At 32.5% G+C, this 17370-nt stretch overlaps 1 protein-coding gene across 3 annotated transcripts; it reads right to left on the bottom strand.

Moving 5' to 3' along the window:
- Positions 1-475: 475 nt before the first annotated feature.
- Positions 476-14712, bottom strand: LOC110817907 (coatomer subunit beta'-2). Of its 3 annotated transcripts, none has more exons than XR_015819408.1 (26): positions 14557-14711; positions 13944-13964; positions 13783-13844; positions 13478-13532; positions 12667-12703; positions 12230-12555; positions 11993-12124; positions 11753-11901; positions 11043-11111; positions 7495-7645; positions 7306-7371; positions 6665-6853; positions 5594-5734; positions 5430-5504; positions 5096-5272; positions 4902-4993; positions 4695-4811; positions 4011-4125; positions 3821-3892; positions 3441-3637; positions 3263-3356; positions 2969-3075; positions 2529-2655; positions 2171-2388; positions 1423-1490; positions 476-910 (listed from the first exon to the last, which is right to left on the bottom strand). XR_015819408.1 is itself a non-coding variant. In XM_088220716.1 (26 exons), the coding sequence occupies exons 1-25, from the start codon at positions 14557-14559 to the stop codon at positions 1471-1473; spliced, it is 2736 nt and encodes a 911-aa protein (XP_088076842.1). In that variant the 5' UTR covers positions 14560-14712; the 3' UTR covers positions 476-910; positions 1423-1470. The 3 variants fall into 3 exon arrangements, 2 of the variants coding, with proteins under 2 accessions (XP_088076842.1, XP_088076841.1); XM_088220716.1 differs by having other exon boundaries at positions 2247-2388; positions 14557-14712; XM_088220715.1 differs by lacking the exon at positions 476-910 and having other exon boundaries at positions 1012-1490.
- Between the last annotated feature and the right edge of the window lie 2658 nt (positions 14713-17370).

Raw genomic sequence — 17370 nt, forward strand, 5'->3', positions numbered from 1 at the left:
CATAAAATAGCGAGAAAATAGAAAAGAATCAATTCAAAAACAAGTGAAATCAAATATATTTGTCTTTTTAGTCACCTGAGTAAATTTTCAATTCAATTCAAAGCTCTAATTTACAAAACTCATTCTGTGACAGGCCAATTTCATTATTTAATTTATTTAAATTATAAAATCTTTTCTTCTCGCTAAATAATATAATCTGATTATACCCCAATGTCAATCTCTATAAACTTTATAATATTATTCTGCAAATTCACATCCATACTATAAGATGATAGAAATTATACTAGAATGACAAAGGAAAAATATTGATTCCATTCTAAATTCCATCTTTGGTTATACATTCTAAATCTTACCAAATTTAATAAAATCTAAAATACTAATTTCACGTCAAACTCAATCTGAGGTCAATTATTATCATCTCCTAATAGGACTTAAACCATCCCATAATAAAAACAAATATAAATTCACAAATAAGTTCCACTTAACTTTTTATATTTGCTCCAAAATATTTATTATCTTCTTCGACTCCTCTGCATGTCAGCTATGCACAGGCCAAACCCGAAAATAAAAATAAAAGCAAACTACAAATATCTATAAACCTTAAAAAAAAAAAGGTCAAATTGTGAATCAAGTTATCAGTTTATGCAAATTTTCTTCTCTACATTCACAATGGCACAAGAAAAATTTTGGTGGGTGTCAAAAAGAAAAGGAAAATATAAGGGACGGATCTGAAAAGAATATATGCTAGACCAACAATCAAACAAGCTACTACAACTCGCAACTGAGCCTAAGTAAGGTGTTTCTGCACTATACGCTCAACTGACAAAACTCAATGCGCTCCAGAACCAAACCACCAGGAAACACAAACCGGTTCCTGCAGCCAAACTCTTTCTAGCCTCCAGCAGGAAACCTGATCCATAATTATTCAACAGTAAATTTTTTTTTTTTTTTGAAAAAAATACCACCAACGAAAATTATTTCATAATACAGAATATTACATACAATCAAAAGGACTATTCAAAGATATACATTCTTTTTTGAAATAGCTATTGAAAGAAACACATAATAGAATGTTATGTCCATGAATTTCTACATAGGCTCAAAAGTTATTTGCACCCACATCCATAAAATTCCAGATTAGCTCCAAACTACTTGTACAAAAGAAACCAGGATGACATTATGCACAAATTATCATGTTTTACGCAAGCTATAACACTTCCAAAAAGTTCAGTTCTAATGGTGCACAAAAAAATTCCATATTTTTAGCAAGTTTGATCTTCTGGTGGTACAGATGGTTTTGCTGCAAGGTGAATTTCTTTGATTCTCACTACAAAACTATTCAATGTTTCAATGTACTCGTGCTGTTGGAATTTGTGATCCCTGATCAAATCTTTATAGGTCATCTAATAGTATTTTTCTCACCTGAATCAAGGGCCTAATGCCAACTGGAACCGGACTGTCTTCAGCGAGCTAATGGTGTGGTGTGAGCACTGCCAACAAAAGAGGAAAAGAATAAATAAATCATAAACAAGAACCAAGCGACTCAAAAAAGAAACTACAAAGAAGGGTGGGCAGGCGAGATAATCTCAGAATATATAGCACTCAAAAACCATGAACGAGAACAACCAAAAGATTTTTAGGTCAAACAAAATGTCGAAAATTTATAACAGTAACAAGCTAGAAGGTTCTCACACATGCTCCATCAGTGCTACAAGGAGAATAGGACTGTAATCCCATTGGCATCAGGTAATGCAAATTTTTTTTGACAAGATATCAAATGACTACAAGTAATTAGGCATTTCTTATGTCAATCACATAACTAATGGAACAAGATTAAAATGGTCTTACCAAAGGCCGTATAGATTCCTTTGTTTTTTTCTAATTTTTTTCTATTGTTCAGTCCAGATAGATGTGAAAGCAGCAGGAGCTATGCGACAATATTTTGATCAACAAATGCTGGTACATATGGAACACAATTTCTAAATACAAATACATGCAAAACCTGTCATTGTTAGAATCAAGAACTACAACTAGAAACCATTATCTGTTGCCTTGCCTATAAAAGAACTAGTACTACAGAGTACTAAGACTTAAATAACATTAAAAAAGTTAACCAGTAGAACTTGTCACAACAGGAGTTAGAGATGGCATTTTAGAATCAATTAATCACCAGAGACAAAATTTCGATTTTCACACTGCCCCAACCAATTGCTTTTAGGCTGACGGGGTTCCTTCATTATTCGTACCCCACTCTTCTTCAGCCTCGTTACCATTAACGAGTACAGCTCCATCTGTAGAATCAGCATCCACAACAACAGCCTCCTCTTGGCTCCCATCTTCTCCATTTTGTTCCTCGACATTCGTGTCATCTCTGTTTTGTTCAGCACCCTGCAGTGAGTAAACACAAATTTCAAATGCCCAACATGGTATGAATTTTCCCCATGGATGAAACAATGATAACTTCCAAATCATTAACAAGAAGCGCAACATTGTCTCCTAAACTATATTAAGAGCTTAGGGTAATATACCTCATGATCAAAATCACCATTTTCAAACGGTCCCTCTTCAATTTGCATGTTTCTAAAAGCTTCTACAAGGGTCATGTGAGACCTATTCGCATGGTTTAGGTAATCCTCTGCAGGTGGATAAACACCCCTGCAAATCAAATAAGAGCACAATTAACACATACATTCAATTCCTGTGCTTACAAAATTTAAACTACACATGGCTTGATTCAAACTGTTAGGGATTATCAGAGGCCAAAACCAAGTTAACGAACACCTGAGTAAGTAAGAAACAATGTCCTAACAAGAAATGGACCAGGGACAATTAAAAAGGGGAAGTAATACATCTATATGAGAAATATCTGGAGCAAAAAATCAGCACAAACATTCATGCTTAATGCAGTGCATTTAGAAGCCAACAAAAGAACTGCAATATGCAAAATACATAAAACCAGTACAGGTACCTTGACTCTGCCACTTTAGATTCAACAGAAAGAGCAACTTGCCAATCCTCGAATAAATTAGGATACTCTTCTGGATCGGCCAAAGATTCAGCAGCTTTAGGATTAACCTGTTAAAAAAGTCAGTAAGGCAATATTTCCTTGTAACAGATAATATTCTACAACTTTTGTATCTCAAACAGCAGAAAATGCAGGAGATGCCAAAAAATTAATAAATAGCACAATGAAGATTCATAAAAGATTGCACAACAAGTTTGCAGCATTAGACAAGATAAGACATGGCAGAAAATGAATTACCTTGTTGAGGTCCTTTCTCCAAATAGCCACAATCTCGGAAACCTTGCTTGGAAGATATGATCGTGCCATTAAAGCAGCCTCAGGTATCCGATTGCTGCAAAAGGGAAGCTTCAATATATATGCGCTATAATCACCTGAATTAGCATTCTTTTGTGTCAAGTGATCGAAATGGAGTTACCTTTCAACTAACAACTGAAGACAATCTTCCAATTTACCCAGCATGAATAAGCAAAGGAAAGCGACATTGTTCTTTCCTTGCTCTTTAGCAAGAGATGCAAGTTTTGATATCCCTTCAGCGTCTCCTAAAGAAGAATATAGCAACAACAGACCACTCAAATCCATTGCATGCTTCATGCATTCCTCAGCCATTTCCAACTGCAGTAACAAAATTCATGGTAAGTACAAAAGATTCAGAGTAAAAGAAAAGATTCAGTTGAATGAGAAAGTCATCAGAGTAAGAAAGTAACAATTTGCTTTATCATCCATTTGCCTGTTTCAACAATTATTTCACATTTGTTGGATAGCAACACATTTGGATGAGATTGGAAGGAAGAATACCTTTCCAGTGGACATAGCCAATTCTCCCAACTGCTTCCATTTAGATTCGCTCTGCACTTCCAAAGCAATTTCCTGCCAACAAGGGAAACTTGTTATATCCAAAATTCGGCCAGACAGGGAAATGCAAAATGCTGAAAAGATCAAGAAGTCTCATAGACATTCTAGCCAATGTAATACTCATAGGACTCACCTTTGCAACCTCTAATCTGCCCAATTGTACGGCAAGGTCAAATCTGTAATCAGGGTCTGTAGCAACTTCTAAAGCATCTTCTATCATACCTCGTGATTCCAGAAAACGTGCCACACTAGCAGTTAAGAATATCTTTAGAAATTCAATAACCTCCTCAATGCAAATAGTTTCCATGTCAAATACTAATAGATCTTTTTACTATAAGTTTCATTCACAAGGGAGCAAGGGGTGCCTCCACGTAAAAAGGAGAATATATTTTAGGTGAGTCAAAAAATCTATCAGCTACATAAATACTGGTCACTGGGATAGATCAACCATACATGACAGTATGCCATCATAAAAAAGAAAAAAAAAATTAGTCTTTCTAAAGAGCCAAAAACATATATCATTACTATCATATTTTCAGGAAATGCATAAAACATCAACAGTATTCTCAATCTAAATGAAAGCCATGTTGTCAATCAAAAGCACAAAGATATTAAGAAAAAAAAATCTTTAAACACCAAAAAAAAACACTTGAAAGCTATAATATGAACCTTGCAATGATTCAGGTAAAAAAAGATAATTTTAAGAAATGCTATGATGCCCTTAAGGTATAAGCACATGGACAACCTAATGGAAACAGACCCAGTGCATTCTTCAGAAAAATAAGACAATTTACCAATTGTAAACTAGCACGTATACCTATTATGATGCTCTTTGGGAATTGAAGGTAAAACTTCACTAGCTCTTTCCAAGTCTCCACGCATCACAAGAGTCTTGTACTCAATCAAGCTAAGAAGTAATGTGTATCCCATAACACTGCATGATGTAGAAAGGAACAATAAACTTAGTAAACAAAGATCCAACAACAACAGCTGAAAACAAAGATAAATTACCAAATAAACTTACTTGAACTCTTTGTCTATCAGGTACACCCGACTTTGACTAGCAAGATAACCCAACAAGTACATAGGGCGGTCCAAATGATACATTGTGGTTACCTTGAATCATATAATATTACCAAACAAGAGGCAAACATCAAATCCATCAAAATGGACATGTCTTAGTACAGAAAGCACTTCCAGAAGGATGGAATACAATACCTCACCACCAACACAGTAATTAAGTCTCCATGAAGAGTTGTTATAAATGAAGCAATCCCCAACCCATATGCCCGTCCTGACCCGTTCATTGGTTTCATGGAGTAGTTCAAAAGCATCCTCGACACCTTGTTCATCAACTGGCCTCCCACTATCCAAATAAGAAGAAACTATGTCGCGCTGCAATATTAACATCATTTCAGTTCCACAAAAACTCTGAAAACCATTGCTTAATATCAAAAAGATATAAAAGATATGATGAAAAGAATCAAGTATCCTGCACAACTGAAGAAGGAAAAAAAATTACAGCTCTGATAAGATTCATAAGAATTCTCACATTGTATTTCAGGATGTAGAACGACGAATCGCTAGCAATTGCCACTAAATCTCCACTATCAGCCCAATATAGGTTCTGCAATTTCCATGAAGAACAATAATAGTATAAACAGGAGGCAATGTAGCAGGAAATAACAAAAATGAATTAAGGATTTTACCACTTACTTTTACAGTAACATCAATCCGCCGAATCAACCTGCATTCAGCCCAATCATAGAAACAAATAAAATCATTGGAGCACATTGCCAACAAGGTTCCCCCAAAAATGCGCTCAGCTGAAAACGTAGGCCTCACACTCCTCTTCTCCTGAATATGACACCTCTGTTAGCAACTACATTGTCGAGATAGATATTGGATATATATTTATCCAGCAATACAGAACTCAAAATGAAATCTGCTAGCCCCAAAAAAGCTTCCATATCCAATAACTATAAACACAGGATAATATTTTTTTAAAGAAATAAAAAGTGTAAATATATATATTCTGAAGAAGGTCAGTGTCTGCCCTCAAACAACTGTCATCAAGTGAGTAAGGACGCTTCCTTATCCACTAAGAGAGTGTAGAGAGTGACAATATAAATATATATATTAACAGGGTACCAAAAAATAGGGGGCACCACCCATTACAAAAGCTTTAAAAAGTAGCTAGTGCGATACTGGCATTCCCAAAATCCTCATCACTAACCACAGGATAATATCAAATTAATGCAGATCATACTTACAAATTACCAAGAGAACAAGCATTACAGTGAATGAATGTCAACCCATTACCAATCAAATCATCCAAACGCATATTTGTTTTTTTAAAAGAAAAGCAATGGCTTCATGTTGGAGTGCCTAGAAATCGTTCTCTTCCAGCCTATCTTTAACCAACCAAACACTAATGGAATCAAAGAAACAAGTTTTGATCAAGATAGAGTGCACAATAGGTGTATGAATGTCAACTCATAAACCGACAAAGATAAGTGCAGCCAATGTTCTCTAGTCCTATGCCAGGAAATTCAAACCTCAAAAGATGTCCTGTTTTCTCTACAATTGCAAAAAAGAAGAGGTGGGGAGGGGGGAAGGAAGAACAATAACCCTTCTGCAACTCTTGTCAACCGCAATATTACCCAAGCCCATATCTCAGCTCATGTCCACTACGGAACCCCCAACTATCCAATAAGGGCAAATCCAAAGAATTTTTGTTAAATAAATAATCCAAAGAATATTTTAATGAAAAGAAAGTAAAAAAACCTGGAAATTTTTACTGAAAATCTTGATCTTTGAGGAGCTTTCTCTGACAGCATATTCACCATCAGATGACCACACAAATTCCAGCGCTGAACCAAATGACCTATTTCTCCATGCCAAAGCTGTATAAATGATGTATTCACCATCTCCACATACAACAACAAACCTCCCATTTGGGTTGTGTTTTAAGCTCTGTACATAACATGAAGAAAAAGAAGCAGAAAGTCACGTATACAAGTATGCACTTAGTTATAACAAATAGAGCAACCCATTTTAGAATCAAATCTTCCTCAAATCACAAATTCCTTAATTTAAAACAGTGACAAATAATTGATCAATACACATAAAATAGTTTTCCATTATCTTCTTTAGACAGCTTTCTTAACATCACTTGATGTCAGTCCATTGAAGCTCTGGAAACTATTTATGGTTATTCAACAGAAAAGAGAAGCCTAAACTATAAAGAATTTACTATAAGTCTACAATGCGGAAAGTGAAAGCACATCCATCTGTATCCTTCCAGTATGTTCAATTAATTATCATGAGAATTTGCATAATGAGAATAAAAAAAAAACAGAAGCAGTAATTTCATGACATGGTACATCACTGAAATACTAAAATGCAGGCAGCAGAATGCAACTCACTTGTGGATAAAGATCACAGGTTCCCAACTCCTTCACGGCCAAAGGCAACCTCTCTCCATCAGTAACCTAAGATGCAATCAACACACCAAAAACGACTATTATGTTAATCATAAACAAAATAACATTTAACATTGTAATTTCCAGTTCTCTACAAGAGATGGAATAGGTTTAATAAATTCCAATCCAAACCTCAAAATCTGCTCCCACACTCTTGATATTAACAGTTTGGATCTCATTGTGCTTAGCCCATATGATCTTCCCACTGTTATCCATGCTAGCTACTGGTTCCTCGCGACCAATTTTAACCATAATGGTTCCTTCATCATACCCAATCACAATCCTTGACAAAAAATAATTGTAGAGTTAGTCCTAATGGAAGAATACAAAAAATGCTGGAGAATGAATATGAACTAGAATTCTAAGCCCATTATGTAAGCTTAGGACCTTAGTAGATTAAGTATTTTCTTTATACCTTAAATTATTTTGAAGTATTTAGCTTTCTATTAGGATTCTTTAATTATACTTAGATTAAGATTTTATATTTAAACATAACGAAATATATTCAAAATCTCAAATTTTAGATCAAGCCTCGAGTAAATAAATTACCGTGAGAGTTTTCTTAATACTTTCATTTTGATTATGTGGTGCAATCAACTCTTAGCTGTGATGTTAAGAAATCTTCCCCTTTGAGTGTGATGCCTAAGGGATCATAGGTGTGAAAAGTTGAATTTTCTGCTATTTCCAACCCAATATTAGGTGTGATATCTAGGAATCCTAAATTTATCCCAAATGCCTAAATAGATAAAGTAACCCTAATTTGTCCTACATCATTTAGTATAACAGCTCCAAAGTTCCTGTCACACAAAATCTTACATATCCCATAACACTGAAAACCCTAGATCCAAACAGTCCCAGTGTCTTGGAAGAGAAAAAAAAAACAGAAAACACAGTAAAATCCTCCTCATTGACACTAGAGACCTCCAACCAACCCATACTTAAAGCCTCATCACAAGAAATGCCAAAGCATCCGACCCTTGCCCTCTGAGACCCAAACCAGTGCTGCTCCATCATATCCCTATTCCCAGCCACAACACCTCACACCAATAATTGATCTATAACCACCACTTCAATCTAAGTCAACCACTAGAACCCTAAAATCCTCCTATGGATGGAGACCCAAGCATGGACCCCATGTGCGTGTGATCTGAAACTGAACTATCCAAAATCATGCTTTGTTTCAACCAGTTCATCCTAATTTGACCAAATTAGGTTTGACTAAACCGGCTCTGCCTCCTCCAAACCAGTTTTCACTGGTTAAAGGCGGTTTCCAAGTATTTTTTCGCATGCTCTTTCCATGTTTGCAGTTTATTTTACCAGAGTTGCACCTCAATATCCTCTTCTGCAACAATTTTACATACATAGAGTATTGGGGAAGAGAGTGAGCAATCTTCGTCAAAGGATATATCTGATACTTCTTTCTTGTCTACAGTTAAGCACAACCATATAGTTAAAAGTGAAAGAAAACTAGAAGCATTCTCCAACTTTAACCCAGCTTATTGAGGAAATAAAAGAAACTTGTCATTCACAATATGGATTAGTGTGTCAACCTTGTTCTGATCTCTCCAATTGAATGGCTTGATCTTCCAATGCAACAACAGCTCAATTTTCCAACACAACCATATTCTCGACCAAACAGACTAGCGTGGATGGAGACTACTAGTATTTTAATAACTCAAGAAAGTTTTATTTCTAATTGCCTTGGTGCCTATAGTGAATCAATCTTATAGATGCAGTTCCTAGGATATATTTTTCTATGTTGACCTTGACTTCATGATCGACATGTTCAGCATGAGGAGACTACTAATACTTCTCATCTCATGCTTGGTATGAAAAATATAGTTTTGAAGCCCATGACTAGACAAATGCATAAATACTGACATCAAGATTAGCTAGTTGTTAATAAAAAGAAGAAAGAGGGGGAAAAACCACTTTAAAAGTTGGAATAATAAATATCAAGTTTTGATCAATCTAATATAGAGGAACAAGAAAAAGAATTCCATGAGATGCTAATGACAATAAATTTTCATCTGTACTTTCATTTTAAAAAAAAAAAAGACAATAAACTTTCATCTACATAAGGTTCAATGAAAGAAGGAAGCCAAGGTACAGGTTGACTCTGTTGATGTTCATACTCCTATCCACTTTGTGTCTTTGTTGTTTTTACTTCTAGCAAGAATGACCAAGAACAAAGTTTACCAGAATTTTTTGAACATCTCCCTGATTGTAAAATTTGACACTTCGAAAACTCAATTTTTTTAAATAAGTATGGTACATATCATTAATACAAGCACTAAAGGGGTGTCAACCCATATGCAAAAATATTTACATGACAAAACCAAGTGGAGAACGACAGATAATGAATAGGAATTACATTCTATTGAATCTGAAATTTTATTTTGATGGCATGGGTAAGATTAGGACCTTACTAGCTTAGCATTTCTATTTACAGTTTAAATTCTATTAGTTTTCTTTTAGCCTTCTCCAAATATTAGTTAGATTAGGATTTTATATTTAAGCATTATTAGTACCTTTTTTATCTCACTTTTCAGATCAAGCATTGACTAAATAAATTATATGAAAGTTCTATAAATGGTTTTTTTTAAGAAATAAAAAGTATAGTATGGTCATTAATTCACAAGTATCAAAGGGGGTGCTACCCACATACAAAAAATTTTACAAATTAGTAAGTATTTCAACAAAATCCCCAAAATCCTCTATAGAATGAATAAGATGCCCCATAACCGAAAAGCCCGAATACTGGAGCCATCTGTTCCTAACTCAACCAAACTCCTCTTCCACTCCCCTGAAAAATCCTCTTGTTTCTCTCCTTGCACACCACCCATAAAATAGTAAGAGGAATGAGATCCACATATTTTCTCCCCTAACTACTATATTTCTAGGCCAAATCTTGTCTCTAGCCGAACTAGCTACTGCCCAGCTAATCTCCAACAATCCATAAACTACATCCCATAACTTATATGCGATAAGGCACCAAAGTAGGATATAATTACAAGATTTAGCTTCCCTCTTATAAAGATAGCAGTCATTCACCATAATCTTTCCTCTTCTCATTAATTTGTCAATAGTCAAGACATAACCTCACCTCGCCTCCCACGCAAAAAAAAAAAAAAGAACAAAACAAAAAATTCTGGGAGGAGCATTCACCTTCCACATCTGTCTGTGACTTCGTTCTTTACCAAGTTTTCTAAATGCTTTTGTTTTGATGCAATCAACTCCTAGCAATGATGCTTAAGGAATCATCACCTAAGGGATGATGCTCATGTGATTCTAGGTGAGACTCCTAGTTAATTTTCAGCTACTCCATCCTCATTCTTAAATTTGATATTTTAAGCTTTCCTAAATTTATCCCCAATCCCTAAGTAGACAAATTAACTCTAATTTGTTCTACATCAAAAATTTAGTTATAAAACTAGAACATGTTAGATAAACTTAGCAACCTTTTCAAGGATAACTTCTTTTACAAACAAATCAATGAGAAGAAGGAATAATAGTAAAACTTTCTTGTGCAAACAATAAAATACTTAAGAAATAATTTTATTTCAAAAAAAATATTTAAGAAATAATTGAATTGTGAAACTAATATAATATATCTAAGGACAACAATTGCCCCATATTTTGAACCATGAAAAGGAGGGGAGAAAATAAACCACACTTACCGACGTGAACCTTTCATGTAACCGATGGCCCAAACTCTCTCAAGACCATAATTCAATGTATTTTCAAGCCTGTGAATCAATGGAATTGTGTAAAATTTTAGATAATAATGATAAGGATTTGCATATTTCTATCTATGCCTAGACATTTAAAGGAACTCAAAGGATGCTACACTTTTAACATGTCCACCAAGATTGAATTTACTTCAGATTGCTCAAGCAAAAACTACTTTGGCATCACGTTTAAATAAACTAGATACTGAAAATGCTCAATGACAGATGGTAGATTTCACTATTTTGTGAACTACTCAGTTGTTTATCACTTTTATCTTATATGTCCTTAATACAACTGTAATATAAGTGAAAGAACCTAAAACTCAAATTAAATTGAATAACATGTTAAGAACATTTCAACAGAAAACAAGGCAGAAAGAAAGAAGGATAACATCAAACATACTTTGGGGAATAAGTTATTTAAAACTATGTTGCGACACTCAGAACTTCTTTTTAAGAATGTCTTAAAAAAGGTAATGAACATTTTGTATTATAATCACCAATTTTACAAAATTTAAATTTACAAGAACACAAGGAATTTTTTTTTCAAAAGTAAAAGTAGAAGACTGAAATACTAAATTTCACATAATATTAGAGATACTGCTCCTACAGAAAATAAAAAACAATGGAACTATGAAACTTTGACATTTCAGAATTACCTATATGTGGTAGCATGCCAAATGCGAACAGTACCATCCTCAGAACCTGTAATTATAATTGGAAGCTCAGGATGGAAACAAACTGCGGAAACATTATGTGTGTGGCCTTCCAGTGTTTGGACACAACTTTTAGTTTGATAGTCCCAGACCTGCATTCATAATGTTATCAACAAATAATTTAGAGCGAACCTATACATGCAACCAAAACATAGCTAACTCCAACAGAACATGGATTCTGACCTTTGCAGTGTGATCATCTGAACCTGTGATTAGATAAGGCTTATCACCACCTGTGAAGTAATCTACACAATTCACTCCTTTCTGATGGGCATCCAATGTAAAATTTGGATCTGGGGAGCCAAGATTCCAAATCTACATATGGAAAAAAAACAGAGAGAAGAAAACATACTTAGCATCGTTATCTTGTTAAATCAAGAAGGCTTGATTGACAATTCCAAATAAAAAATGTGTTCAAACCTTTATTGTACGATCAAGAGATGCACTTGCAAAAGTGTTCGTGTCTTTTGGATTAAAAGTCACTTGCATCACGTAATGGGAATGTCCCTCAAAGATCTGAGTACACACCCAACCCTTCTCCCAATCCCAAAGCTTTATGAGCATATCATCAGATGATGATAGCACATATGGAAGGGTCGGATGGACAGCCACACACCTAATATAATCAGTGTGTGCCTCAAATACTTTAATTTTATCCATTGTATTGTAATTATATACGCGAATGAACATATCGTCAGCTCCAGCTACAACCCATTGTTTTCGCGCAACAAACTTGGCTGACCTGACTGCAGTTGCAAGATTTGGCTTATAAGGAATAACTTCAGCAAGAAGAAAGATGAAATATCTTGCGCAACCTGATTGGGCAAAGATACTAAAAGTAAAGCAGATAAATGTACCTGGTAACTCAGTGACCTCAAAAGACTTCGCCATGGTCTAGAAATACATCAAAGAGAATTCAAGTTCAGTACATTGTAGAAAAAGAAAAACAATGAGCTTGCATTTAGAGAGAACAAACTATCTTATTTCTTATTAAATGCAAGATAATCAGTAAGTGTAAAAAATCTTATACAACTAATAATTCCACAAGTTATAAATAAAACCATTGTAAGTCATGAAATACAGTAATTTAAAAGAGGATTTGAATCATAATAAAGCATAATATCAGTATGTTTTCAATTAAACAAAAGGACAATTCTAGGTAATATGAAGCAATTACTTCTTTGGACTTGATGGAATTGCTGAAATTGCAAAATTAAGCAAAAGTAGCAACAGTTGTAGAGAACTCAATTTGAAGATTATGGGTTTTAACTTATCATTGTTTTCCCAGCCACTAAATGAAAACTAAAGCAGATTTAGATGATTTTACAACTAATACAGCACTGTTTATGACTGCTCATAGTATAACAAGGTTTTGACTAATTTTTTAGAGAGTAAAAATCATAAAACAGACTTAATGTTTTCCAACGAAATGATGCTGTTAAGATGATTTACATACTCAATCAAGAATTTGAATCAAATGCACAAGAATAAGCTTTTGATTACAGCTTACAGAAAAAGAGCCATAATGACCGTCAGAAGGTAATGCTAAAAACACCAAAAATGAAAAATTCGGCCACTTTTCTAGCTGTGGCATTTTCAGTATCAGGGATTATTTACTAGAATCAAAAACTGTTAGAGCACATAATATGTCATTCATTATATCCATACCTGTGTCTGGTAGTTCCAGATACATACAGTTCCAGAATATAAACTTGCAAGAATCCTGCAGCATTGTATTAAAATATGAAGACCTTTAGGAAACCAAAAGCTTTAGAATTATATCAGTCATCACCACTAGAAACATGAGAGTAGATATAAATATGTACAGACAACAGTTATATGCACTCACACACACATATAGCATTTCCTTCTCAGTACTAAAAGTAAAAAAGATAAAAAAAAAAAGGAAATATACAATCAGTTTGGGACAAAAGAGAAACTAAGTAAAAGTTATTCTTGCAGATAAGATTTACCATGGCTCTGTTGGATGGAGATCTACAGATTTTACCCGTTCTGATCTTTGAGCAAGTTTCCTCTGATCCAAACATAATTATAAGCACATTACTTCCCCAATAAAAAATACCAATTAAAAATAAAAGAAATAAGATCTAATGAAAGAAACGAGAAATAATACCTTAATGTTGAGTCTGAGAGGCTGTTAACACAAAAAAAAATAATTTCAAGAAAATTTCAGTCAGTAGCACATCAAACACCAGATCCCTTATTAACTAAACTCCCGAAGGATAAAATTGCATTTATCAGCCAAAATGAATCTTACTAACACTAATCAATCCCAAAATCAGTTAATGAATTACTATCCTCCATCTTTCTCCATTTTCTCCGCAACCAAACACCACATTAACTATATTTTTTCGACTAAACAAAATTCTGACGTCCGAACGTAAATGTACAAATGATCGTGAGATTAAGTATCCTGAATGAAACATCAGATCTCTACTAAACTCAAGTCCCTTGCAAATCATTTGCTTGTTCGCGAACCAAATCAAGTAAAATGAAAACGTTTATAATGACATGATCCTCAGGAACCAAACAGGCTGCAACTAATTTCCAACCAAGTCTCTGATTTCGATTTCAATAAATCAATAACAAAATTCATATAATGCGTTCAACTACGCGGTAAGAAAGCTACTCTCTGGTTCAATTATGCGAGAAATAAGATATTAACACCAAATCGAAGAGAATTTGAGGCAGATCTAAAGTAAAATTAGATAGATCATATAACTCACCATCTTTGAAGATTAAATCTTAAAGAGTAGACACTTAATTCAAATCGCGGCTTGTTCAAGCGCTGAGATCCAGAGAGAGAGAGGGGTTTTTGGTGGTGGAATAGAGAGAGCTCTGTAAATACGATATGGGAGGGGGATGCTTCGTATTGTAAGTTAAGCTTTAAGACTAAGGAGGAGATTTACGAACATGCCACTGGTTGAGTAATGATCCAGTGTGTGACGTCCCATGTGAGTGACTTAAGTTCGTTGATGCACCGTATGATTTGTACAAAATCAACGGCTGAGATTCAATTACTAGCATCCGACGCTGTGAGCTATTTGGCGTGTTGAAGAGAATTTGATTGACTCTGACTTGCCACGTTGGCACATTGATGCCACGTCAGCTCAAATATATGCTATGCTGTCTTTAATTTTTTGTTCTTTTAAATTTTTTGGACGCATGGTATTCTTGATTATTGATGTCTTTTTGCTAATTTTAATTTAAGATTAGGATTATAATTTTATTATTTTTTTAATTAGTTACATAATATTAATTTTAATAATAAATTTAATTTTAAATTCTTAATTAATATAACTTTATGAAATAATTAATAAAAAAACTTTCAATTAATTAATTTTAAATGACTACAAAAAGATAACATAAATAAATATATTAAAAAATCAAATTATTCTATGAATCTAAATAAATCTATTAATTGCATAAATTGAGTCTCATTTTAACAATATGCCTAGTATCTTGTAGCCAAAAAAAAAATTATAATATAAATTTTATTTGTATAACTTGTTACTAAAAAGTATGTTCTAAAAATATAATTTCTCATCTAACAATAAATCAATAAATTATAAAAAAATTATGAATCAAATGTATATATTTTTACTTCGTAATATTTTTTAAATACAATGTCTTTATCATAACTTTAATGATTTTTATATAATTAAAATTAACGAACGATGAAAATAAAATTTATTAACTCAAAACACTAAATTTTAATATCAGTTAGGTAGAAAATGGAAAGAGAAAAAAAGTAAATGAATAACAAGAAGAAATGAAGTTTTTGAATGATTTATAGATATATGTGATGTTGCGTGTTTGGAGTTAACTAAAAATAAAATTTTATTTTTTATTTAGAAAATTCAAATAGATAAACATAAATATGTATGTAATGCATTAATAATCAACTAAAAATGAATTTTTACTTTTATTGAAAAAATTAAAATAAGTAATTATTATATAATATTATTACATTAATTTTATTTTCTAATTAATAACTATTTTAAAATTTTAAAAAAATAGCTTTACTTTATATATATATATATATAATATTTTCTTTTCATATTAAATGAATTTAGAAACTGTGAATGAGAGATTCTTGGGTAGTGATCATAAATATTAATTGTTTATGAAATAAGATGGTGTTATGTGTATATAAATTAATTTCTCTTTCCAATTTGATTAACCAATATCTAAAAATTCAAAAAAAAAATAGTAATGCTTATGTATTTATGTTTAAATATAATTATTAGAATAATAATTTTTACTATCACGTGTTGGATTAATAAAAATTTTGAAAACATAAAGCTTTTTCAAAGAACAAGGAAGCCAAAAGTTTGGTTAAAATCAACAAAAAGAGATATACGAACAATGAAGAAGAACAAAATTTGAGAGATATTGAACTATTAGAAGAAAAAAAAAATTAATTGGAGTTAAGTCGATCGATAAGATAAAATTGAACTTTAGTCATTCAGTTCAAAAGCATAAAATTAGATAAGTCGCAAAGGATTACTCATAATTTATTATAGATTGATTACAATGGAATCTTTACCTTAATTGCTTTACTAGATACAATTTGAGTTTTAATCGTCCTATAACCCAAAAGAAATACAAAGTTTATCAATATAGTGTTCAAGTTAGCATTCTTGAATAGATTTTTGTAAGAAAGTATTAATATTATATGGAGCAAACAAATGATTTTGTGAAACCCAATAAGCATCTCAAAGATAATATAATCAAATTAACAAGTATGTTAGAGATCAAAGATTTAAGAAGAAAAAAAATTAGCTTGCACCATATATCAAGACCCAAGGTGTTATTTCAAATACATATATATATATATATATCAAGATCCAAGGTGAGATCAAGACTCAAATTGTAACGATCTCAAAATTTCAAATGAAATAAATCATAAATTAAGTACGGAAGAGAAATAATTAGTTAGGGTTTACATTCCTTATACAATAACTAAAAGTACCAAATAGTGTTATAAGAATAACTCTTTTGAAGGAAATACAAAAAATTAAAAAAATAAACAAAAAATAAATAAAACTGGTATCTTACTCGCAATCCTCTTATGGATCGGGTTTTAGATCCTGATCCTCTTGATATATATGTATATATATCAAGATCCAATGTGAGATCAAAACTCAAATGTTTTCAATTTTCTAGTTGATTAATGCTTAATGTTCTAGTTTAACATAAAAATAATAAATGATAATTTTAAACTAGTTAAATAACATTATATTTTAGAATTTACTATGCATCCACATTTACACTATTAATAAGTTACTTAAGCAAATATCTCATCGTTAAGATTTTATATTATTTATTTAAAGATAATAATTATATTATTTGACAATATAATATTCATATGATACTACTTAACGAACTAACTATATACATTTTAGGTATATGATAATGTCTAATACTAATTAAAAGTTTGAAAATTTTGATACTGTTTCTTTCATATCTTTTTGATATATTAGATACATGGTATTTATAGTCATATATCCAGACTTGCACTTAAAGAATAGGAGATT

Source organism: Carica papaya, chromosome 5, assembly GCF_054855325.1.
Source record: "Carica papaya isolate Zhongbai chromosome 5, ASM5485532v1, whole genome shotgun sequence".
NCBI lineage: Eukaryota > Viridiplantae > Streptophyta > Magnoliopsida > Brassicales > Caricaceae > Carica > Carica papaya.